This window comes from Carassius auratus, chromosome 45 (genome assembly GCF_003368295.1).
Source record: "Carassius auratus strain Wakin chromosome 45, ASM336829v1, whole genome shotgun sequence".
NCBI classification, from domain to species: domain Eukaryota; kingdom Metazoa; phylum Chordata; class Actinopteri; order Cypriniformes; family Cyprinidae; genus Carassius; species Carassius auratus.
In genome coordinates this window covers 7,549,714-7,573,892 of record NC_039287.1, presented here as the reverse complement: position 1 = coordinate 7,573,892, position 24,179 = coordinate 7,549,714, and the positions used below count along the sequence as shown (strand labels likewise).

The window sequence follows — 24,179 nt, the reverse complement described above, 5'->3', positions numbered from 1 at the left end:
ACTTCAACCTCACAGTCACACATGGACACTCGCCTACAGCTGTTACGCAACTGTAACGAGCACAACAAAGTTTTAGAATGCTTTTAGAGGCAACTATGAAGTGTAAGGTTAGTCTGGTTTCAGGAGATATGAAGTTTATTAGCTGTAATGGAGTTATAATAATTTGTGCCAATTACATTGTGCCGTTTTGTGTTTGTTTGTGTCTGTGTGACAAATCTGTTAATTTATTCAAAAGTACATGCAGTGATTTCAGTAATCCTATTCTATGATGAGAATGTTAATATCTTAATTAAATGTATGTTATTTATTAAAAGCATTTTAATTAAATTCTATAAATGAAAAGCATCTTAATTTAATTTAAATATATATTTGGATATTTTTTGGAGTGCCTAATATAAAAAACGTCTGGTAAAAAAATGATCCTAATATTGTAATCGTAAAAGAAAGCTGTATTTAATAGTTTGGTGGAATATTTTATTCCTTACAAGAAGAAAAAATGCTTTGAAAAAAAATGAAATAATAACTCCTAATATTTGTAAAGAAAACTCCTTGCCTTAAACATTTTAATTTTAAAGTTTAAAACAGTGAATAAAATATATACATATATATGCTATTACATTTTACTTGATGGTTATGCCATGAGTCATTAAACTGAAACTTTTCTTTTTCACTTTTTCAAAACCACTTGAAACCAACAATGAATACCAAGAGTACATTTCTAAGAATTATTTTTCCCTTTCTTTGTCGTGGACACATATTTATTAATTTTTTTCTTACAGCGGCTACTGAAGGCAGAGGAGCACAGCTGGTCCCTGGCCGAGCTGATCCATGTCGTGGTGCTACTCACGCTCTATCACTCTCTGGCCTCCTTTACGTTTGGTTGTGGCATCAACCCTGACATCCACACAGATGGAGGACATACGCTCAGGCCGCCCTCGCTCAGCGGTTACTGCATTTGTGACATTGCCAATGGCAACAGTGCCCTGGAGGAAATGTTTGGGAACCAGCAGGTGAGACCAAGGGAAATATATGCAAAGAAAACGATTGCAAGACTTTCTCATATTTGCTAGTCTCCCATCCAGTGGTCCTGAAAGTGGTCTGTGGAATGCATGGAGTGTGAGGTTCAAATTCCTAACCATGCAGTGCACATAAACTGTGTGATGACCTAGATTCCTGGTTGCGTGTGTTTAGGTGTCTGAGTTCACTGGTGAGGTTGAAGTGCTGATGGAGAAGATGAAGCAGCTCCAGGAATGTCATGACGAAGAGGAAGCCAGTCAGGAGGAAATGGCCACTCGTTTTGAGAGGGAAAAAACAGAAAGCATGCTGGTAGTCACCTCTGGTAAGTGGGATTTTAAATGTTTTCTTTCATACTACAACGCCAGGATGACTTGTATTAAAGCAACATGTTTGGTCAACAGAAGATGAGGAGTGTGTTACATCCAAAGATGTTTCACGACATTTTGAAGATCCTAGTTATGACTACAAAGACTTCTCCAGGAGAGGAGAACATGTGCCCACTCTCAGAGTGCTGGTGAGAAGAAAGTCACATTGTCTTGCTTGTTGCCAGTCAAAAGAAATGGAGGATTAGAATAACAGAATTGTGATGTTCTCCGCCTCGGCAGGACTATAGTTGGGAAGATCATGGCTTTTCCCTGGTGAATCGGCTGTATCCAGATTTTGGACAGCTTCTAGATGAAAAGTTCCAGATCGCATACAATCTCACGTACAACACAATGGCGACACACGAGGGTGTGGACACTTCCATGCTTCGTAGAGCCATCTGGAACTACATCCACTGCATGTTTGGGATTAGGTAAGTCTGTCCGCTGTTCTCCGTTTCACAAATAAATATATTTGGTTGAGCTGTAAAAATGAGTTTATTGTTTGTCATTCTACACACACACACACACACATATATATATATATACACACATTTACATTTTTATTTTTAAATTTTCATATTGCTTAGGTATCTTTCTTTCTCTGTCTGTTACATGGCAGGTATGATGATTATGATTATGGAGAAATTAATCAACTGTTAGACCGCAGTTTTAAAGTCTACATCAAAACTATGGTGCGCACTCCAGAGAAGATCACCAAGAGAATGTATGACAGCTTCTGGAGGCAGTTCCAGCACTCTGAGAAGGTTAGAAGCACTTCAGAAACACAAAAATGAACAGGCACAGATTATTTGTGAAGATGTTTGAGTTAATAACGATTCTTTTCTTTTGTCTTTTAGGTCCACGTTAATTTGCTTCTTATGGAAGCGCGCATGCAGGCAGAACTGCTCTACGCTCTGAGAGCTATCACCCGCTACATGACATGAAGTGCTGTTCTTGTCTACCTTTTTATTTTAAGTTTTTTACTGTTGTTGACGTTGGACACTTCAATCAATGTAAAAATTACAAAAAAAAAGAAAAGAAAAAAAACAAAACTGAGGAAGAACAACAACGAGTGGGTGTGGAGGACGATGAAAAGGGTTGTTTTGCTAAAAGAAGGAAAAAAACAACAACTATCAACTGAACCTACTTGTTGAATCACTTGTGTGACTGCTCAGCCTGCAGTGCCAACACTGGCCACTAGGGGGGCTCTGAGAACAATCCCTCTAGTGTGTAAGAGGACAAGCTGAGACTGCGAGCTTCTGGAGGCCAGACTTCCTTTTAGTATTTCAAATGCATCTGCGATAAGATGCCATATAATCATATCTTCTTTATGTGAGATGAGATTAAAAACCAAAACACAAATAGCAACTCCAGCACCAGTGCAGAAAGACTGCACTGACAAGCCTATCTACTAGTGTTTTATCATTTTATATAGGGTTTTTTATTTCAGCAGTGGCTAGAGATAGAAGCATTACTGTTTTTGCATAAACGCGTGCCTAGTCATGCGCAGCACTGGCAACAGATGCTGATGTGCCGTCTGTTCATGCTGCTTTTCTCAATTGAGAGGCCTCAAGACCCAAACCATCACCCATTTATATAAGCTAATCCAGGAACGATTGTTTTAGTGTGCGATTGCAATTCAAAAGTAATAGCTGTCTGAGCCCTTGTTAGAGTTTACTGTAAGACACCACTTTGTCTCATTAAGACATTTCCAATGTGTGAATGCTATGGGAGTCGGGGGGGGGGGGGGATCCAAACATAGGCTATTTTGGGAGGTTCATGCATTAAAAATATCAAAGCACTTTTTTTGAAAAATGTTAAGCTTCAGCTGTTATGTAGCCATTTTGTCTCCATGTCCGTTTTCTATCTTTTTATTTTATTTGTGTTGGCAACTTTTAAAGTGAAGAGTTTCCTGTTGCTCTGATCCATCCGCCTTATCTGTCTTCCTTTTAATGCATGGTCATCTTAACTCCTTGTTTCTATCTTGGAGTTTATTAAACTAAATACCTCCTGTTATGTATCCTTAAATATCTAAGTGCTGTCTGGTGAGCAGAACTTTGTCTTACGTGGCCGCCTGTTGTGCGCTACTATCTGTACAGAGCAAGTGACCCGCACGACTGCACGGTTGTGGGGTTAAACCATGCTTGTTCTTATTATCAGAACTTTAACCAGTGTAACTAAGCAAATTTTGTTTTGAGTGTGTGTGTGTGTGTTTTCTTTTCAAGCGGGGTGGATTCTCTGCTGTCTTTTGTTTACTAAACCAGTTAAGTACTGCATTCTGATGATGGCAGGACTAGAGGGATGGTACTTTTTCATTTGGAGGAGTTTTAAGTCAGACTTGAGAGACTGATGTCAGTTACTGACAATTTTATAAGAAATGATTTGTAAAAAATAAAAATAAAACATGGCATTTCACTGGTTGTATCATTTGTAATTTAATCTGAAGTCTTTTTCTTCACTGAAAAGTCACAGATGATGATGCATTACACCAAACAATTATTGTTATTGATTATTAATTGCAACAACAAAAAAAAGATCATATCACAAGAATCGAAGGTTTTTTATTTACATGCTTTTAGGTCGCATAATCAATGTTTTTATGTCCATGAACATCCAACCAACAGTAAAGACCCTTGTAGCAAAGCAATATAGCAGCACAGACACTACAGGCCCATAGAAAAGCACTAATGATTTCAACACGATGTTGAACGCTGCAATTTGTCCTCTCACAGCGAGGATTAAAGCAAGTAACATTGTTAACCTGGGAACAATCCTGTTTGCATAAATAAGGAAATATACCCTTTTGTTGTTTGTAATTTCCCTGTTTGTTTGTGGTTATGAGGCTGGTGGTCATTTAGTGCCTGTAAATGGACATTAAATGGAAATCACCATAGGCTAGTTGTTGCTCATTTTAAAAGAATAATGTGAGAAGTTGGGTTCCCCTCTTAATAACAAAGTATCTTCTTCTTTTCTGAAAAAGCAAGGCATCGAACCCCCAACTGCTCCCCGGGCGCCGCAGCATAAATGGCTGCCCACTGCTCCGGGTGTGTGCTCACAGTGTGTGTGTGTGTGTTCACTGCTCTGTGTGTGTGCATTTCGGATGGGTTAAATGCAGAGCACAAATTCTGAGTATGGGTCACCATACTTGGCTGAATGTCACTTCACTTCATCTCAGTTAATAGTGATTAAATACATTTTACACAAATCTAATTTCGGTCATTGGTATTTAAGCATGTATGTAGGTCAACTCTAGGGCAGCTGTGTAAACTTTATAGTTATGTGTATAGACTGTAGCTGTGAAGTCTTAACCTGTTAAGAGGAGGGAAGCCAGTGCCATATTATATCAGTTTGATGTGATTGTATGACAATGTTTCTATTCTGTCTTCCTTACAGACTTTTCTGGAAGTGTCTGTTTAATAAAGTCTTTGACATCACAGAGATGCTCATGAGTGATTTTTGCATGTACATTAGTGTGGTGTTCATGAACATAAGACTCGATTTACGTGTTTGACACATGCTTTCTCCTGTTTAAGCTAAATACAGCAGCATAAGGTTGTGTAATAAATATTTGAACTTTTTTATATATATATATATAAAACAAATGTGTTGGTCATAATTGACAAATTCCCTATTAGCATTCACAACATGTACGTTCACAACATTAAAAGAGATATTGTATTAAAGTGTAATATACACACTGGCTCATTCCTCAGCTTTTAGATGTACATTAAGTACATGCCAATACATACACCATCATCAGAAGGCCACTGCAAAGCTCCTCTGTCTGTCCAAAACGCAAGACAACATGTCTACATTAAGTTCATACAAAATTAAAAATTAATCTTTAAAATAATTAATCATTCAAATAAACTTTTTTATGTATTGTCATATGTGCACATACCAAAATAACTGAAAACTGACTATTGTTTGATTAATATTATTTATACAATTTGTTTAATATATTGTTTTACATTGTCATATATATATATATATATATATATATATATATATATATATATATATATATATATATATATATATATATATAATTACATTATTAATGTTTTAATATATATATATTTATTTATTAGATATGTATTATTTTTTATTTAATATTAAAATAAAAAATAGTATTATAATATGCATTGTAATAAATAAAATTTATTTGAATATTTGATCATCTTTGACTGTTGCAAGCAATAACTGTTATCACTTTTATTTTATTTTTTTATTAATTGTACCAAATTAGCATATTAAACTGCCAGTGCTGTATCTTGTGTGTTTATGTGTACCTGTGTAGAGCCACAAGATCTCCAACAGCTCTCCAGCGTGTTGCAGCTCTCCATCTAAAGAGCAGTTCCACAGAGTCTGACACACCACAGCAGCCAGACGCCAGTCCTGAGGCCCCAAGTCACGCAGACAGTCAAGAAGCCTGCAATATGGAGATAGAGAGAAGGCATAGCACATATACATTATACATACAGTCTTGTCAAAAGATGAAAGCATACTGAAGAGGGAGGCAAGTTACTTCTGAACAATTCCCTCAGCCCTCAGCATGGCCCTGATGTCTGGATCTGCAGATAGGTTGATGAGAACTCCACATGCATAGAAATACACATCCAGGAGGGTTACCACATACTGCTCCACTGAGACACAAAAGACCAACACAACGAAAAATTAAAGAGAGAGTGTCTCACACCTTTTTGCTGCATGATGAAGTGCCTCACATCTGCGACAGATTTCCAAACACACGTGTGGCCTCCAAAACAGCATCCATACTGGAGCTCAGCAAGAGCTTTAGTAGCCCTAAAGATGCAACATACAGCAACATACTTTAGATGCAACATACAGGCTGCGTTCACACACACGTTTTACACCGTGAGATGTGTGTGTGCTGGGCACGGACCACTGAGCTCATGCCTTGGTAGAAAGACAGGTTGTTGATTGTGGCCACAGCATTAACCACTAATTCTTCACTTTCCTGTACACACCTGCACTCTGAGAGAGAAGGGCAGAAGACACTGAAAACTTAGAGAAAACATACAGAATAGGGATGCATTATAAATGTGTGTAATCCGTTATGTTTATTGATATAACGCATGTTTATTTCCTTGATTTTTAATTTAGACCACATTTGCCATCATCTAGCACTCACTTAAAGTGACTCTATTAAAAGCGTTCACAGTTCTCTTACATTGGTTAGTGGTTAAATGATATGCAGGTAAACAAATATGTCTAAATATCGAAGAATATCCTATTTAAATTAACATGATAAATGAGTACTAAAATGTGTAATGTATGAATTACGTTACAAACTACAAATTCTGTCATGTAATTTGGAATCAGCAACGGACTACAATGTGTAAGCAATCTACCCAGCTTCTTGGTACAGAAGATCAGATCGCTGATCAGGTGTCACTTCCTCTTTGAGAAGTTTCAAAACCATTCGTGTGAATTTCGGTGTGAGTACTTAACGATAAATCCGAAATTGAGGTAGTCAGAATCTGCCAGTGCGTGTGACTGTAGTAAGATCCTGTATTTCCCGTTCAAAGTGCGGTTTGCTCTGTCAGTGTTTGTGCGTCACACTGCAAAGCGGGTGTTCATTTCGAAACACCTTTTGTTGTGGCAAATGCTCTGTCATTGTTACCCTTGATTTCTCAGTTTCTTTTTCCTTCTCGATTTATATTTTCATCATAACAGGATGTCATTCTAATGTACCAGACATAAGGTAGATAAGCGAGAAACAATAAATCTCCCACCCATTTCCTCTCTAACTGTCCACATCTCAACACACAAAAACAACAGCATCCTCTAACTGTCATTTCTAACTGCAGGAATCTAGCAGTTAGTTTTAATATCATTTCTCACTTTCTAAAACTGACATATTTCCACAGGACACAAATCTCTTTCTCTATTTCAAAAAGGAAATGCATAACCACCTCTTCACCCTAACATGCCTGCTTCTGAAACGTTTGCATGCAGAACCAAAACCGAGCTTCCATCCATCACCATCAAACCACTGTGCAACATCTCTGAAAACCCCAGGCTGCACAAAAATAGAGCTAAGCATAATAAAAACATGAAGTTTGCAATCTGGCTGTTCTCGTCATTGGAGAGGATGCAGTAACTTGAGGGCCTGTGCCAGTAATCGACGTGGAGAGAGCAGCATGTGATTGCACCAACTTTGCACATTCATTCAAGTTCAAGGAAGTAAACTTAGCCTGACACATCTGTGTTGCTGTGTGTTTAAAGTCACATCTCTTTTGCCAGGCATTGGTCACGTACACAATGCTTTGAGAGTGACAACCACATTGAAATGCATGAGTATTTGTAAAGTACATTGCCAGTGGGTTTTCTGTAAACATGGAATTTTTGTTGAATGAACTATAAACTAATTAACCACTTAGAGGAATGTGTGTATATTTCATGGTTATGCTTTGTACCCAGCACTTCCAGTAGCAGCGTGTTGGCAGCTAGGGCCGTGCCCACGGTGGGATGGATGGCTAGGTTGGCCAGCAGTCTGATCAGTTTGACCAGGACGTCCTCTCTCTCAGGAGGCGATGGTGTTTCCTGGTAGACCTGGAAAAGATCCAAGAGGACATCTATCCCACCTTCCTCTTTATAGAGTCTCTCTATGAGTCTCTCAGTGCTCTTGGCTGTCAGATTTCCAAGTGTGAAGAGGAGACGCACTACCAGATCCTGCACATAAGAAAAGACAGAGGATAAGTGTGTATAGTAGGTTTATGTTTAACAGGTTTAAGTTAAGGTGACAACACATGCAACTAATTACATTTAATATGTATATTAATGCATTTATCTAATTTGACATATTTGGCATTGATACATAAATAATGACATAACTCTTTAAGACACATAACGTACTATGTCTATCTGCTACTAATCAGTCATTTGGATTCATTGCATGGTGGAATATCAGAACTTGAAATGTATTATACATATATTTTTATATGTGTACTATATATACTACAAGTATTCTATACTTATATTACATAAATGATATTTTAGATTTATATACAGGTGCTTCTCAGTAAATTAGAATGTCTAGGAAAAGTTCATTTATTTCAGTAATTCAACTCAAATTGTGAAACTTACGTATTAAATAAATTCATTGCACACAGATTGAAGTGGTTTAAGTCTTTGGTACTTTTAATTTAGATGATTGTGGCTCACATTTAACAAAAACCTACCAATTCACTATCTCAACAAATTAGAATACTTCATTAAAACCAATAAATAAATTAAAAAAAACATTCAGTAAATTGTTGGCCTTCTGGAAAGTATATTATTGTACATGTACTCAATACTTGGTAGGGGCTCCTTTTGATTTAATTGCTGCCTCAGTTCAGCGTGGCATGGAGGTGATCAGTTTGTGGCACTGCTGAGGTGGTACAGAAGCCCAGGTTTCTTTCACAGTGGCCTTTAGCTCATCTGCATTGTTTGGTCTCTTGTTTCTCATTTTCCTCTTAACAATACCCCGTAGATTCTCTCTGGGGTTCAGGTCTGGTGAGTTTGCTGGTCAGTCAAGCACACCAAAACCATGCTCATTTAACCAACTTTTGATGCTTTTGGCAGGGTGGACAGGTGCCAAATCCTGTTGGAAACTGAAATCAGCATCTTTAAAAAGATGGTCAGCAGAAGGAGGCATGAAGTGCTACAAAATTACTTGGTAAATGGGTGCAGTGACTGAAAAAACACAATGGACCAACACCGGCAGATGACTTTGCACCCCAAATCATCATCGACTGTGGAAACCTAACACTGGACTTCAAGCAACTTGGGCTATGAGCTTCTCCACCCTTCCTCCAAACTATAGGACCTTGGTTTCCAAATGAAATACAAAACTTGCTCTCATCTGAAAAGAGGACTTTGGACCACTGGGCAACAGTCCAGTTCTTCTTCTACTTAGCCCAGGTAAGATGCCTCTGACATTGTCTGTGGCACAGGAGTGGCTTAACAAGAGGAATATGACAACTGTAGCCAAATTCCTTGACACTTCTGTGTGTGGTGGCTCTTGATGCCTTGACCCCAGCCTCAGTCCATTCCTTGTGAAGTTCATTCAAATTCTTTGATTTTGATTCTTTGATTCTTTTGACTTTGATTCTCGATTTTGCTTGACAATCCACATAAGGCTGCGGTTCTCTCGGTTGGTTGTGCATGTTTTTCTTCCACAGTTTTTCGTACCAATCAACTTTCTGTTAACATGGTTGGATACAGCACTCTGTAAACAGCCAGCTTATTGGCAAAGCATTTTTGTGATTTAAACTCCTTGTGAAGGGTGTCAATGATTGTCAGAGATCATTTTGAAGGCTCAGGAAACCTTTGCAGGTGTTTTGAGTTGATTAGCTGATTGGCATGTCATCATATTCTAATTTGTTGAGATTGAGAATTGGTGGGTTTTTGTCAAATGTGAGCCACATCATTACAATTAAAAGAACCAAAGACTTAAACTACTTCAGTCTGTGCATTGCATTTATTTATTTGCATTAATGTATTTCAACATTAATGCAAACACTGGGACTGCAGATCAGGGGCATACATATCTAAAATATGTACAAATAAATGTGGAGAAGATTTTCATTATTGAGAAATCATATTGTATTTCTTGTTTGAGAAATGTGTAATAGATTGTTGTTTTTTAAGTTGCAAACATTTACATTGCAATCAAACAAATATGAATAATTACACACAGACTTATTATTTACTAAAGAAATGTAATATGCTAACTAAAAAATTAGGAGATCAATTAGGATTACATTTTTAAAAATTAAAAAATTGACAGGCCTGTTGTTTAGCGATTTGATGGTCCACTAAACAGCTGCCTTTTCTAGCTGCCTTTTGTTAACTTTGTTTTGTCAGACAGTTTAAACAGATTTTTCAACAACTTCTTTGTTTTCATTTAGAATGCATTGAAAAGCGGCGTGCAGAGAGAGGCTTCTGGCAGTAGTCTCGAGGACAGTATGTCCCTATGTGAGGCACAGGGTGTGGGGGAGTGTGCTTATGACACCTAGTACTCAGTATGGACCGTGTTTATTCTTGATGAGATTGGGACCACATGATCTCATTACACTTAGTGCCAGAAGGAAAGAGAGAGAAGAACATGAACTGTCTGTACTAAAATAAAACGAAAAGAAAAACACACACACCTTCATAGACCATTGCTCAAGTTCCACTTGAAAGCAGAAAGTGGAACATGCAGCTTATATGCTTATATGTGTGTGTTTGTTTCACTGTATGTCTGAGTGTGTGTGGACATTGTACATATACTTGGGCCAAATTCACCTGTTTCCTGCTGTATTTGCCTAGCAGGTCCAAAAATAGGCTGCAGCAGCTTGGCGTCTCAGCTAGTGCATGACAGCATTCAGTGTAGGTGGACAGCTTGCTGGAGACCGAACACATACAGTACAAGCATATTCATACACATGGCACAACTTTATCAACACTAATCAAAAAGCTCAATTGCTCAAACTAAAATTAGAACTTACCTCAGCTGGTGGATATTTAAAATGCATTTTAAAGCATGCATTATAAAACTTTTAACCAGTGGTCCTCATTCAGGGGGCCCATTACAGGGCCTCAGAAAAGGGCAAAAACAAACTCAAAATTACTTCAAATCATTTGAAATAAAAGAAAACATTAAAACAGCTATGTTTTTATTTGAATTCAAATGCTGTTTTGATCTGTACATTAAGATATGAGGCATACAGATAGTGTTTTATTTATAAATGATGAAATACTTCTATATGATATTTATGTATGATATTTTATAAATGAAATGTTTTAATGAAACAAAAGTAAAGCCATTAAAAAATTGTATTGTGGAATTTAAAAATTATTATTTATCTTACATTTATTTATTATTCTATTTGATCAAAAACTCATTTATCACCCATAAGGAAAACATTGGGGAAAAAATTATTATTTGATCTTCCACAGACAAAAATGTATATGAGGTTCTCTTATCGAAGTGTGATTTCTAGACCTGTAAAAATGCTGTACAGTAAATTAATACTTATAACAGTTATAAATCTTATAACTGTGGGCATTTTTAGAATCAATATATACTGTTCTAGTTGTCACTCTCTACAATATTTTATTGGGTAAAAAAAAAAAAAAAAAATTGTTCTAAACACTTCATTTGAATGCACACACACATCACAATGACAACTGAAAGACAGACTCGCCTGAATGTTCTGGGCACATTAATGCATATGTCAGTGTCACTGCGGTGGTTCTCCAGAATCAAGCAAAGAGTATAGAATGCCTTGTTGGACAGGAAAGAAGGCAGAGACTCAGACTGGTCAGCTATATTTCTCAAAGCTGCTGTGACCTAGACAAGACAAGACTGTGAGCAGCTGTGTGTTTGAGGAAAAAACATACACACACACAAAAGAAAAGTATGACTCTGTATGTTTGGCGATTGAGTGTGAATGAGGGACTGTGAAGCAGGTGTGCATGTGTGTGTACTACTGTTTAATGAAATAAGAGGAAGCACTTATAATCAAGAAGAAATAACATAAGGTCTTTAAAGTGGCCTCATAAATCTCTCCATCAAGAGCAAGAGACACTGATTAGGATACATGGAGGGAGCTTTCCAGAGCTGCTTGGCTCATCGTGCCGTACTTTCATAGAAATCCTAATATCCGTCTGCCAACAGACTAATGAGTGGCAAAGCAGTTAGCACTGAACATCAAACCATGCGTGCTGAGTTCAGGAAGTTTGTTTGGGCAGAGTTAAATCATTCCTGTGAGACATACTTTGTGCTGGAGGAGTATGATGCAAAATATGGACATGGAGAAGTGGAAAAAGGGCATCCTCCCAGACAAAAACAAAAGCAGAGGAAAAGCCCATTAAAATCTGCCCTTTTATTCGACCCCATGCAACCCCACCATTATAAAGCGCTCATATTTTGTCGCATTTCGCTCCCAGAGAAGAGTCCTGAGAAACATCCATGTGGGGTTCAAGCATGCTTAATTCTTCAAGTCTTCAAGATACAGATTTACAACGTTTATTTATTTATTTTTATCTATGGCGGTGTATGTACTGCACAAAGCACTACTCCAGCACATAGCGGGAGCACACAACCTCGGTGACTGCAGATATGCATGATGGGATCTTTTGTTTTGAGACAACAAAGAATAAAGGTGATAATACATCCTCAAGTCTTGTCGGTTCAACCAAAAGTGAACATTCTGTCACTATTTATTCATCTTTATTTCTTTAATTCATCTGTATGATTTTCTTTCATCTGTGGAATATAAAATAAGATATTGTGAAAAATGTTTCTTGATCCATACAATGGATGTCAATGGCAACCAAAATCGCTCTTCAAAATATATTGTTTTGTGTTCTAGAGCAAACAGGTAACATATGTACCCATATGTAACCATCCCTTTAAAACAGACAAATCTATCTATTGTAGGTATATGTGTGTTCGCGATCATGATTGTCATTCTGAAAACAGGATTAGAGCTGACAATAAAGCATTCTTTGAATCCTGCTTAATCTGAGCAGCCATCAAGGATCACCCACCTGTACCAGTATGTGTCCTGCGATGATTTGCTGACCTTCTTCCTCTGACTTGTAAGAAGTTACATTTGCTGAAGTAGATGGACCATGCATCAGTCTTTTTGACAGCTGCAGCAGTACGCCTGATAAAGCCTTTAGACAGCAGCAGTCTGGAGAGGGCAGTGTTCCCTGAGACGAGCTTCAGTGAGCCGACACAGTACAGCACAGCTTCACCTTTACTCCACACATCCTCACAATGGAGCAGAGATAGTAGGGAGTCTGTGTGTGTGCACAAACAATGGGCTGATGTTAGAGATAATGACTGATTGAGTTTACAAAGACTGGGTAAGTTATGTAACAATCGGGTCTAACCAAGGATGCAGCCGTTTAGGAACAGGGTGTTGTTAGTAGCTTTCCGGCTGATTTTGAAGACAAGTTTGCAGATGTTCAGCAAGTTGTTTCCACTCAGACTGAGCTTGTAATATAGACAAAAGCAATAAGGCATTTCTCCACACTTCTCTGTTTAAAATGTTATGTTAAAATGTAATTTGAACCTGACCATGAAGATCATGCTCAGATTTTTTACGTAATTCAAGCTTAAAGACATACAGTTCTGTGTGTGTGTGTGTGTCGATATACTCACTGCCAGAATAAGTTTGGCTAATGTTAGGTTTAGTCGGTCCGATCCCACATCTATAAGCCTGAAGAGTGATCTAAGAATGTCAGCTCTCCCACTATCTCACCTGACACGGCATCACATACAGTGCAAGGATCGTTTTTTGAAAAAGACAAAACCCGATCAGTATACTGTATCTTCCAGTGCACAAAATAACACATTGTCAAGGTCGGATTTCAAACCGAATTTTTCACACAGTATTATTTGCAGCATTGTCATCCTTCAACTGTCCCTGTGAAGGACAGTGAAAGAAGAGCAGTCTGTGGAGTACACAGCCTCTTTCATTCAGCTGATCTGATGTGTACACAGAGTAGGCTTACTGACATTTCACTGACATTTGGCCCACATGTCAACACCCACTGACAGAGTTAACACGGACCTCCAAGGCAAATTCCCCCCCTGTATGGTATGCATCATTAGTGCATATATAATAGCTCTTTACTGTTGTTCCACATGTACTGGCTCTGAGCACAACAACATCATATTTCACTGAGTTTTAAGTTAGATTAGACTTCAATAGAGTATCAATATCTCCAAAATCCCCTGGGCTCACTTAAAATTGATAAATAATCTCTTTATTTTTTTCATTTTTGCATGTTAAACTAGCTGTTGCTTGCAAAATAATTATCCATCTATACATGCTTTTAACTATTGTGTGCACTGGCAAATTGTTGCTCGATCAAACTTGCCTTTAGGGGATAAGTCACAGGCTGCATTTTTCAAAGCTATTTTTGATTCTCAAATCTGTTTCCAAGATGGTTGGCATTTTCCTTAATGGCACCCTGTGATGCTGCTATAGAGAATATGAATGGTATTTTATGAATGAACCCCTGAGTCTCTTGGCACAATAAATATTTTGATATTCATTCTTTTAAATGAATTCCTATAGAAAGTGCTTAAACATTTACTGTCATTAGCATTCCATGCCCCCCCCCCCCCCATGTGCTTTGACTTTAAAAGCTCTATACCATGCCAAGCTTAACACAAGTTTTGTTTTTATTCCTTTGCATTCAGGTATTGTGTTTTTCTTTCTCGCTGCAGTTTAGATTTCACTATGGGGCACATTCAAGTGCAGCTCTTTAGTATGAACTTGCATAAGCACAATCCAATAACCCCACACTGGGGCTATCTTTCTAGAAACCACTCAAATAAAATGTTTTCGACTATTAAAAAACTGTAACAGGATGAATGGAAATTAAAACTTTCATACTTTGGGGGGGGGGGGGATTAACTACTGGTATGTTTGCATTAAAAAATATATAGGCCTATATATAATTTTGGAACTACTGTTTTCATTAACTTTTCTTTAATCTTTAATATTGCTTAAATAATAAAGACAACTGGTAAGAGTGTGCTGCAGAAAATCTTAGCCCACAGAGAAGTAATGTATTGTTTTTCATAAAGGGTTATGCTGAAAATTGTCCTTACGGTATTCCCAAAAGATAATGAATGATTTATTAACCTAAACACAGCATTAGGGTTAAATCAAAAAGCAAAATCATTCTTTCTTAATTATGTGAATTTTGAATTGACCAACATATTGTTGATCAAGTGATGTCCAGCAAAACACATTGTTATCCTTTAATGGTCATCTTTAAGGTCATCAGATCATTACTGATCATTCATAAGAGTAATTTTATCATCACCTTGTGCAAAAGACTCAAATTCTTGAAGGACAGGAAAGACTTTAGTGTTCCAGAACACAGATTTATCCATGATGTCATCTCCTGTGTCACCATGCCCAAGTTTGACTACAGCAGAATGAGATGGAGTGGGTGTCAGACAGACAAATATATAAACAGACATACAGATGTACTTGATTGATCTCCTTAGGGAAATTCAGAAATTTCACCCTAGCAGTACTTAAAGCATATGAATGTAATACAGGATGTTCAGCATAGCATGAAAAGGTCAGAGCTTTACACCCACACGCCTCTTCATTAAGAGTCTGTTCTGTTCAAATGCCTCTCTGAGCATTTGCATTGTGGACGAGCTGCAGGAAGCAGTGGGTTGCGAAAACAACAGATCAAACGGCTATCAACTGGCATCTGGACAAAGAATCTTGAGAAACTGCTGCAGCAAAAATGGTTTAGGTTCCCAATCTAATCAGATATTTGTGGCTACTAGCAAGAATGTGTCTGGAGCAAGATTTGCAAGATTGTTGCTTTGTTTATAATGTGTTTGACTGTCGGTTAGCGGTTTCAAATATGATATACTGTAATGCAGATATACTGTATACATCCTAAATATAGCAATTTACCTGATTTTGATCCTTTTTCACTGGATACATCAGTTAACGGATTTCTGTTACTCACAAACACAAATAAGATGGCATAAATGAACTGCAACAGTGGTTAGATGAATTCCAAAAACCTAAATGGTGTTTTAAAACATTAATATTTAACCTGGACATTTTTTACAAAGTCTGCAGATAGAAAATGCTATCAACATAAATACAAGTTCAAAAGAAATATAAAACATTATCTGTTTATTTATAAATGGCATATAGTTCTTCTGTTTTCCTGGCAGACACAAGAGGTCACTGTTGTGATATTCTGATGTAGCATTTCATTTGGCTAATTATTTTCATTATATCTTTTTCTTTATCGGTCAATGATTTCAAAATCAGTCACTGGTGAAAAATGGATAACTTTCAAAATGTGCTTGTGTAAATGTTCATTAAAATGTGCGTGCATGTGAGGGATACTACAACAGACAGGAAACCACAGGTTCACGTGCTTGTCTCAGATCTAGTCATGCACTGTCATGGTGTATTTTATCTCAGATATCAAGATATCCGTTTACATGGTTTTAGTCTGTGCTATCACTAACAGCAGATTAAACTGACATAGCATGTCTCAAATTTTGTACTGCTTCTCAATTTTTACAGTACAGCACAATGCATCAGTTTTCATATGTCACATAAGTATTTTGAAGAAATTATGGTACGGCTGAGCATATTTGTGGCGTTGATCATATTTGGGCTTTGTACTGTCTCGATAATGCCTCATTGTTGATGGGATGCCTTGGCCCAGACGTGATCTCATCGCGTGAATCTCAAATGAGACTGTACTGGTGGTCAACACACCAGTGAACCAGCCAGTCACAAACGGCCTGAATAATCTAATATCGCTCCATTAGCAACTACAACAAGGATACAGAACAGAGAGAGAGGGCTTGCTGCCTGACTTTAACTTTATATTAATGTCCAGACTGTCCGTAAATGCATCCAAATTGGAAATGATTTTCATAATGTAACATAGTGATTTTCATACTGTAAGTGGGCATTCTGGGCAATGTACTAATGAGAGCACTTGGATTTTAATAAACAAATCTTTTAATGTGATCTGACGGATGGTTTACACAATCCTGGTGCATTTCATGAAATAGAAGAGAAAAGAGAACGGGATTAATACCACTGGGATCTACTGATCCTCAGAATGGTTCACAATTAACGGGTGTCCTGAGAGTTGACAACACATACAATGTTTTATTGCTGTTCTTAGGCACAGAGCATAAATCAATTTACTGAGGGAGTTTGGTGGTGCATTGACAGTAGAGGTTTTTGTTAGGAAACTCAAAGGGACAAACGCCTGATGTGAGTCCCTGTCATAAACATGCCGATTCAAAGCTACCCATCTACAGAGGTTTCAATCCTCTAAACGTGTGTTCAATAAAATTACAGATGTACAAGTACATTAAAAGAACAATAAACATTCAAGTGCCCATAGAAGACAGCAAAAGAGATGTTTGTTCTCAAAAAAAAAAAAAAAAAACCTGTCTTGGATAAGTATGTGCAGGTCTGTTTCGGAGGATGATTTTGTTACTATCTCCACAACATCAGCACAGCGCAGCTTTTCTGTGTCACCTGGTTGGTCTGCTCCGATCCACAGCTTAGCTAAACAATCAAAAACAAAAAACATAGATATAATCAACATATTGTTTTGTTTTTGAGATATATTTCTTATGCTCATCAAGGATGCATTTATTTAATCAAAAATACAGTAAAAACAGTAATATTGTGAAATAATAATATGCTGAAATGTTGCTCAAGTAACATTTCTAAATATTATCAATGTTGAAGAGAGTTGTGCTGCTTAATATTTCACATTTTTGTGAAAACCATTGTACATTTTTCAGTATTCTTTAATGAATCTAAAGTTCAAAAGAAAAATATTTGTTTTAAATACTTAAAAGTGTCTTTTCTGGTACAATTTTATGCGTTTCTTAAAAAAAGGGAACAACTTACTTACCCCAAACTAAAGTATATATTTAAATATAGCTAATTTGTTTGAAATTTGAATAATCAGAAGCTCAGCCAGAAAAGTTACACTCATATCAACCTTTTACAGTTAACATTGTCCTTCAGGGTCATTTAACTTTTTAAATGGTTTTATTACTAAAGTAAAAAAAATAAATCAAATTCAATCTAGCAAACAAACATACAGTTTGTTTTCTCAATACAAACAAACTCAGGGCATACAGATTTATATAGATTTTTTTTTTTTATTCAGTGTGAAATACTTCATCTGTTAGCTGACTGTCTCTTCAAAGGCACTGACACAGGAAACAATGGAGAGGCTTATCAATCTTGCTGGAAAACGGTATGCACTATTACTGCATTGCACTTTGATTTGAAAGATAAAGTAAAGTGACCATTTGACAACTTGTTATTGATTGATTGATTTATTTGGTGGGGAAATATTCATTGAAAAGAGTGGAAATATAAAACAAACAGATTGATAACATTATTTATTTTCTTACTCTTTGAGTTTGGTGTCATGGGTGGTAGTCTGTTTGGGGATGCTGCTCTAAGAAGTCTGGCTCTTGAACCTCCTGATCCTATCCTTTTATTCCCTCCTCGTTCATCTGGGGGTTTAGGCAGAGTTGCATCCTCAACACCGCCATCCTCATCCAGGGACACAGACAGGCTGGGTTTCTAGGATTGAGAGAACTCTTGAATAACTGTTTCCTGATTTCATTTCAATAGTCATTCATAAAGTTTTGAAAGGCTTCTTACATGTTCCAGTGGGCTGAGACGAGTTCCAGAGCCTGGCCTGTAGTCAGGAGCTTCAAAATGTTGGGCATGTAGACTAGAAAAGGAATTTGTGAAGGCAAATTAAACAGCATACTAGTTTTATATGAATAAACATAATGTTACAATTCAAGTACTTTAAAGAGTGCCAGTCTGGTTCTGGAAGTAAACATTTAATTCATTTTCTCCATGGGGAACTGATTTTTTTACAATAATTTAAAACATTAAAGACAGCCTACCACAAGGTTTTTAATCTATGAGTGGCATATGGCTAATAATTCTTAAATGAAAACTTAAAAAAATTAAATAAATGGGGAAAATACTTCAATAACCAATGGACAGGGCCTTTTGCACTCTATAACCAAAATCCATTCTAAATATTGTAAGAAGTTTTAAAATACATTCAAAAGGGATAAATACATAAATATGTCATCTCCAGTGTTGTTTTACCTGAATGCAGAAGATGATTCTCCAGAGAGCTGCCGATGCTTCTCCTGAGGTGTGAAAGGCCTCTTTGTGGCTAGAATTCTGAGAGAAGACGAGCTTCTGACACTATTTCAGCACTCGACACTTTCATTTTGCCATGAAGCTCCATAAAAGACATTCTTGATCCATAGGGATGCGTACCAGTATCAAGGGCCTGAGACTTTGTCCATTATCCTAAGAACAAAAAGGGTAGATAAAGAAGCATAACTATTGTTAAAGGAAAAGAAAAATGTATCTTTAGAAAAAAAAAAAACTTGGAAATCTGTAGAAGACTTTTTATTTTTTTATTTTTTCTGACATTCTCGTCTTTATTAATCCAGTCTATATTTTACACCAAGTGGTTTGGTGTCCTGAAAGACTTGTTTTTCCGTATTTCATATCTGATTATTTTTTAAATGTACCCCACACACAACCAATTTCATATCATTCAGGGGTGCGTTTCCCGAAAGCATCCTTAGCCAACTATTAAGTTCCACTGAATTGTTTTAGGTAACAACGATTGCTTTTAGGAAACGAGAGAGATGAGCGTGCGCGTCCACACACCGTTACCGTGGAAACGCACAACGCTGCTACAGTAGCTCTGGTGTAACGTTAGCAAAACGACACATTTAAAGCATATAAAGTAAAAAAGAAACTAAAAATTTGAAGAAAAAAAATTAAAATGACAACTCGATCTGCGATTTTATATTCAGGTAACGTAACGTTAACCGACAAAAACAATAATAAACCACGACACTATTAGTATCAAGTGTTGCCTGCAGCCTATTTCACTATTTTAAAGAGATCATCTTTAATCCAGAAAGACGAGCGTGTGACAGCAGACAGAGAGGCACGCACTCCAGTGTCAATCAATCACGGTCGGCCACGCGCGTGGTCATGTGACACACGGAGGGTTTTGTTGTTTGACCTATTTGATAAAGAAAACATACTAATTTTTATTTAGTCTGAAAGTAAATGAAGCATTATTTTATATTTCTCCCCAAAACTCATAGTATTTGCATGGTGTTCAGTGAAATAAATCCTAAAATTCAAAGCCCACAGAGACGCCTGAGGCGAAACGTAATCACGCACAGATGACAGGTGAGCTGATACTTACCCACCCAGAAAAATAAAACAGGAATTTAAAGCTTCAAATTTGTGGCGTTCTTCAAATAAGAACAGCATGTTAACTCAAATTTCGTGAGGTAGGTAACTTTAATAGGGGACACATTTGGCAAGTATCAGATAAAAAGTGATTGTCTTCTGTAACTGACACGTATATTTTGTCTCTTTTAATTTCCCAAAAAAGCTCGTGTTCTCATTTAAATCTGTCCACGATGTTTTACTGTACAGTCGTTGGCTAAATTAATTAATGTGTGACGTCAAAGATCTTAACTGAGTTGTTGATAATAGTAATGCCAATAATAGTTGCCAATAATAGGCAATTATTTTAATGAAAAGCAGTCAAAAATACTTCACAAGTAAGATTGATATGAGTTGTCCAGCACTATATGTAGTATGTACAAATTGAAATCTACTGTTTCTTTGTTCCTCATAAAGTATAATGCACATATGAGCAATCTTTTGGCTCAGGGGTTAGATTTAAATAGCTCTACAAGCTTCATTCTCATGGATACAAGAAGTCTCATTGGTGTAGTATGATTTGAAGAGCTAGCCAATAAGGAGTTAGTACGAGAGTGCTCATTGGCCAATAGCTGCATGAATGTGGTTGCCCTCTTTCATTGTCACTAGGGGAGAGTGGTACCAAGGATGGCAATCTTAATAACAATATGTCATGCATACTGCATTTCTCAGCTTGTCAGATTTTAGATAATGTTTACATGAGATGCACAAATCTGTATTTAGAGGGCTGCATGGACAGTGTAAATGTAATTATCTTGTGAACCTTGACACATACGCACATTCTACATCACTGACGGTGGTTGCTCTTCTGTTACGTCACTGAGGTAAATTGGTTTGCTTTGCAAGGACAATCATTTTCTGGCTGCTGTCTCCTTGACAACTACTTCTTTATGGGCAGTCTTTGGACACGCATTCGTTCCCTCACCTGGTGAAGGAAAAGGCAGTATATGACAAGGAGGTTAAGCAGTGCGTCTTAACCCAAGGATTAACAGAAAATGGGCTATGTTTATTGAGGTTAAAGTGACCATGAAATCAAAAAATATTATTATTTATTATGAAATATTTTATTTTAATATTTATGATTATATATATATATATATATATATATATATATATATATATATATATATATATATATATATATTTGTTTTGATTGTTGTGTGTGCACATCATTACTTTTGTAAAATTTATGTTTTTAAAACATATCCCCACCCCAAGACAATTACCATAATGCCGACTTTAATTTGGTTATCGTGGTCCTCCACTTTGAATCCTTTCTGGCTTTTGTAGTTCACATGCCGCTTTGCATATTTATCTGCGGTTGATTCATGAAAGCAGGAGAGAGGAAAAAATATGGCTGGAAATGTCACTGATCAAGCTGGGGATTGTTCAGATTGCCTCAGTGGGGAAAGTAACCTAATCCCAGAAAACACTGCTGTCATTGTCTCTTCCCAGCACCTACTCAATCACTTGTTCTACCTTGTTTGAATTCAGCTACTATTGTGCAGGACACAATGCAAAGCAGTGGTGAGGCTACATAAGCACATGGGTGGAACTGGCCCACTCAGATTGATGCCTGGTCCACCCAATGTTTTTTATGTAAAGAATAAGTAACACGTTTCTGGTGGATAAACGCTGAGTATCCATTTTTGGGCTTCTATTTATGGCAAATGGTAAACGCCATGGCTGTCAATCTGAGCATTTCATCCAATCCAAGCATGCTCTGGATTTTCTGGCTATTTTAAATTAGGCATATATTTTTTGCTTTTATTTTTGTCCTTTTCTATTTCATCCAAAAACTGATAATGCAGTTTTTAGCTGTTGAAATTAGCTTACCTATTTTTATCTCACATATTTTAAAATGTTGAAGGCCTACTTGAGAGAAGGCTCTGAGGTCCACCCTATTTCACCAAGGTCCGCTTAACGTAAGGTAGGTGATGGATTATGGGATAGAATTTGATAGAATTAGCAGTGGCATGAATGCATTTACATTGTGATTACAATTGCATAAATAATACAATGAGATTTGTTTAAATATAAAATGATGATACATTTATGTATAAAATTAAAACCGCCAGGAGGTGGCAGCAAGTCACTGTATTTATGAGTGAGTCACTGAGTCATTCATTCTACCAGTTCATTAAAAATGGCTGATTCATTCAGGAATGAAGCAAGTGTCTGCCTTGAATGGTTTATTGAACTGCTTAATAAATGCAGATTGATTCAGTCACAAAACACCATGTGTCAGTCAAGTCATGCAGTTGCATCATTGTTTGGAATATCTTGTTGGTGAAACCATTTAGCAGATGCTTTTATCCATTCAGGCTATGCTCCCCCTCAGTATGTGTGTTCCCTGGGAATCAAACCCACAACCTTTTGCGCTGCTAACCAATACTCTACCACTGAGCCACAGGAACACCATCCAACAGATATACTCATAGTAAGGTAAAGGACTTTTCTTTCATTCTTATTTTTCTTTAGAAATGATTCTATGAGCATGGGGTGTATGTGAGGATTTCTTTGGGTGTGAAAACAATGGGACTCTTTGTCTTTGTTTCTTGTGTTTGTGGGGTGCTATACTACTCTTTGCCTTCCCCCTCTCCCCTGTCCAAAGATTTATGTAGGTACAGCCCTATTTCTCCCTTCACTGCTGATTAGAAGGTTCCCTAAGGACTGTCATAAATGTGCTCTATCTATTTCTCTCACCCCACCCCCTTCTACAGTACATTACTCTGTTATTTTATTCCCAAGCTCATGTCCGTGGGTCTGTATGCCCTATAATGAATAGAATCTACAGCTCTCATCTGGCCTGGGAAACAAAGAGATGAGTGTGTGGTTGGATGATTGGTGTGTGTGTGTCTGTGTGAGAAGTCAGGGTGAATATCTCTGTGTTATGTGAGAGATGCACATAATGGTTCTAATAAATCGTGACTATTGTCCATTTTTCATTTGTAATCATGTCAGAAATCACTTAGGGCATGGAATGTGCACAGTAGATTGTCACTCTATTGTCTAACAAAGCATAGGGACTCATATATTCTGTCTCAGTGACATAGAGAGATTGTAATAAAATAAAGGGATGGTTCATAAGAGAGAGAATGGTCACTGAGATGAAAGGAATAGGAGAAAAGGATCTCAAAACTTTGTTGGACATTAGAACAGTATCAAATGCTATGTCTCCCTCACTATGAATATACATTAATACACAGGTGTGCATTTGTGTGTTTGAGAGAGATGTTTATATATATATACACACACACATGGATGATCTATAATTAAATGCTTGTAACTTGGGTGGTAAATAATTAGGAACGGCAAGACAAAATGTAAGAATGATAATCTGACTCTCACTGATGTAAGTGACTTGCATAATTTGAATCAAAATCCAAGACACACAAAACATTACAGTCAAAAGTTTATCTAGGTTGTTTCCACAGTACTCTGAGTCATGTGTGATCTATTGTGAATTTGTGACTGTTCACAGTCCCGTTTCCTGCTCTTCTATCCAATCCAATCCTATCCAACAATTGTGATAAATGCTTAAAGCTGTGAAAAACACAACTAAAACCCTTTAAGCCACCTAAACAAAAATGTGACAAATTAAATAATGTGACAGGTGCAGATTCTCAGATCACTATTCTTAAATGCAAGGAAGAAACACCTAAATAATTCCTTGGTGGCTCTATTTTGGACCCATATACTGTAAATATCTTTACATGGCATAATACAGATTTGACCTTTTCACCTTTACATTTTTCTTTTCTTTTCAGAAAAGAAAACACAAATGTTGACACAATGAATATGATATAGGCATATGATATAGGCTATAAATTGTTTTTTACTTCTGTGACATGTGACACTAAATGAGGGGAACATACTAAACAGGGATTTAAGTCCCTGTGACTGGTTCAAGTGTACTATACAGTTGCTAAATGAGGCTACCAGTGTCTGA

General features: G+C 37.0%; 2 protein-coding genes across 4 annotated transcripts in view; one reads left to right on the top strand and one right to left on the bottom strand.

Annotated features, from left to right (window-relative positions):
- LOC113063094 (sestrin-1-like) overlaps positions 1-3,802 on the top strand; it is a 38,027-nt gene extending 34,225 nt beyond the window's left edge. For 2 of the 3 annotated variants that reach the window (XM_026233261.1, XM_026233263.1), the window contains 6 exons: positions 780-1,010; positions 1,192-1,339; positions 1,419-1,531; positions 1,623-1,813; positions 2,002-2,146; positions 2,240-3,802. In XM_026233261.1, the coding sequence (XP_026089046.1) occupies positions 780-1,010; positions 1,192-1,339; positions 1,419-1,531; positions 1,623-1,813; positions 2,002-2,146; positions 2,240-2,326 (915 nt within the window). In that variant the 3' untranslated portion in view covers positions 2,327-3,802. The remainder of the gene's footprint in view (positions 1-779; positions 1,011-1,191; positions 1,340-1,418; positions 1,532-1,622; positions 1,814-2,001; positions 2,147-2,239) is intronic. The other variant, XM_026233262.1, reaches the window with a different exon arrangement.
- Positions 3,803-4,371: 569 nt separating this feature from the next.
- On the bottom strand, positions 4,372-19,275 carry LOC113062686 (armadillo repeat-containing protein 2-like). Its single transcript, XM_026232666.1, is given in 18 exon segments — positions 4,372-5,166; positions 5,675-5,814; positions 5,911-6,028; positions 6,082-6,114; positions 6,117-6,188; positions 6,258-6,380; positions 7,826-8,081; positions 10,683-10,782; positions 11,585-11,730; positions 12,933-13,052; positions 13,054-13,187; positions 13,281-13,427; positions 15,231-15,335; positions 17,300-17,482; positions 18,349-18,523; positions 18,605-18,677; positions 19,070-19,157; positions 19,160-19,275. Coding segments are annotated over 18 exon segments (2,145 nt in total). The 5' UTR covers positions 19,224-19,275; the 3' UTR covers positions 4,372-5,098.
- Positions 19,276-24,179: the final 4,904 nt, after the last annotated feature.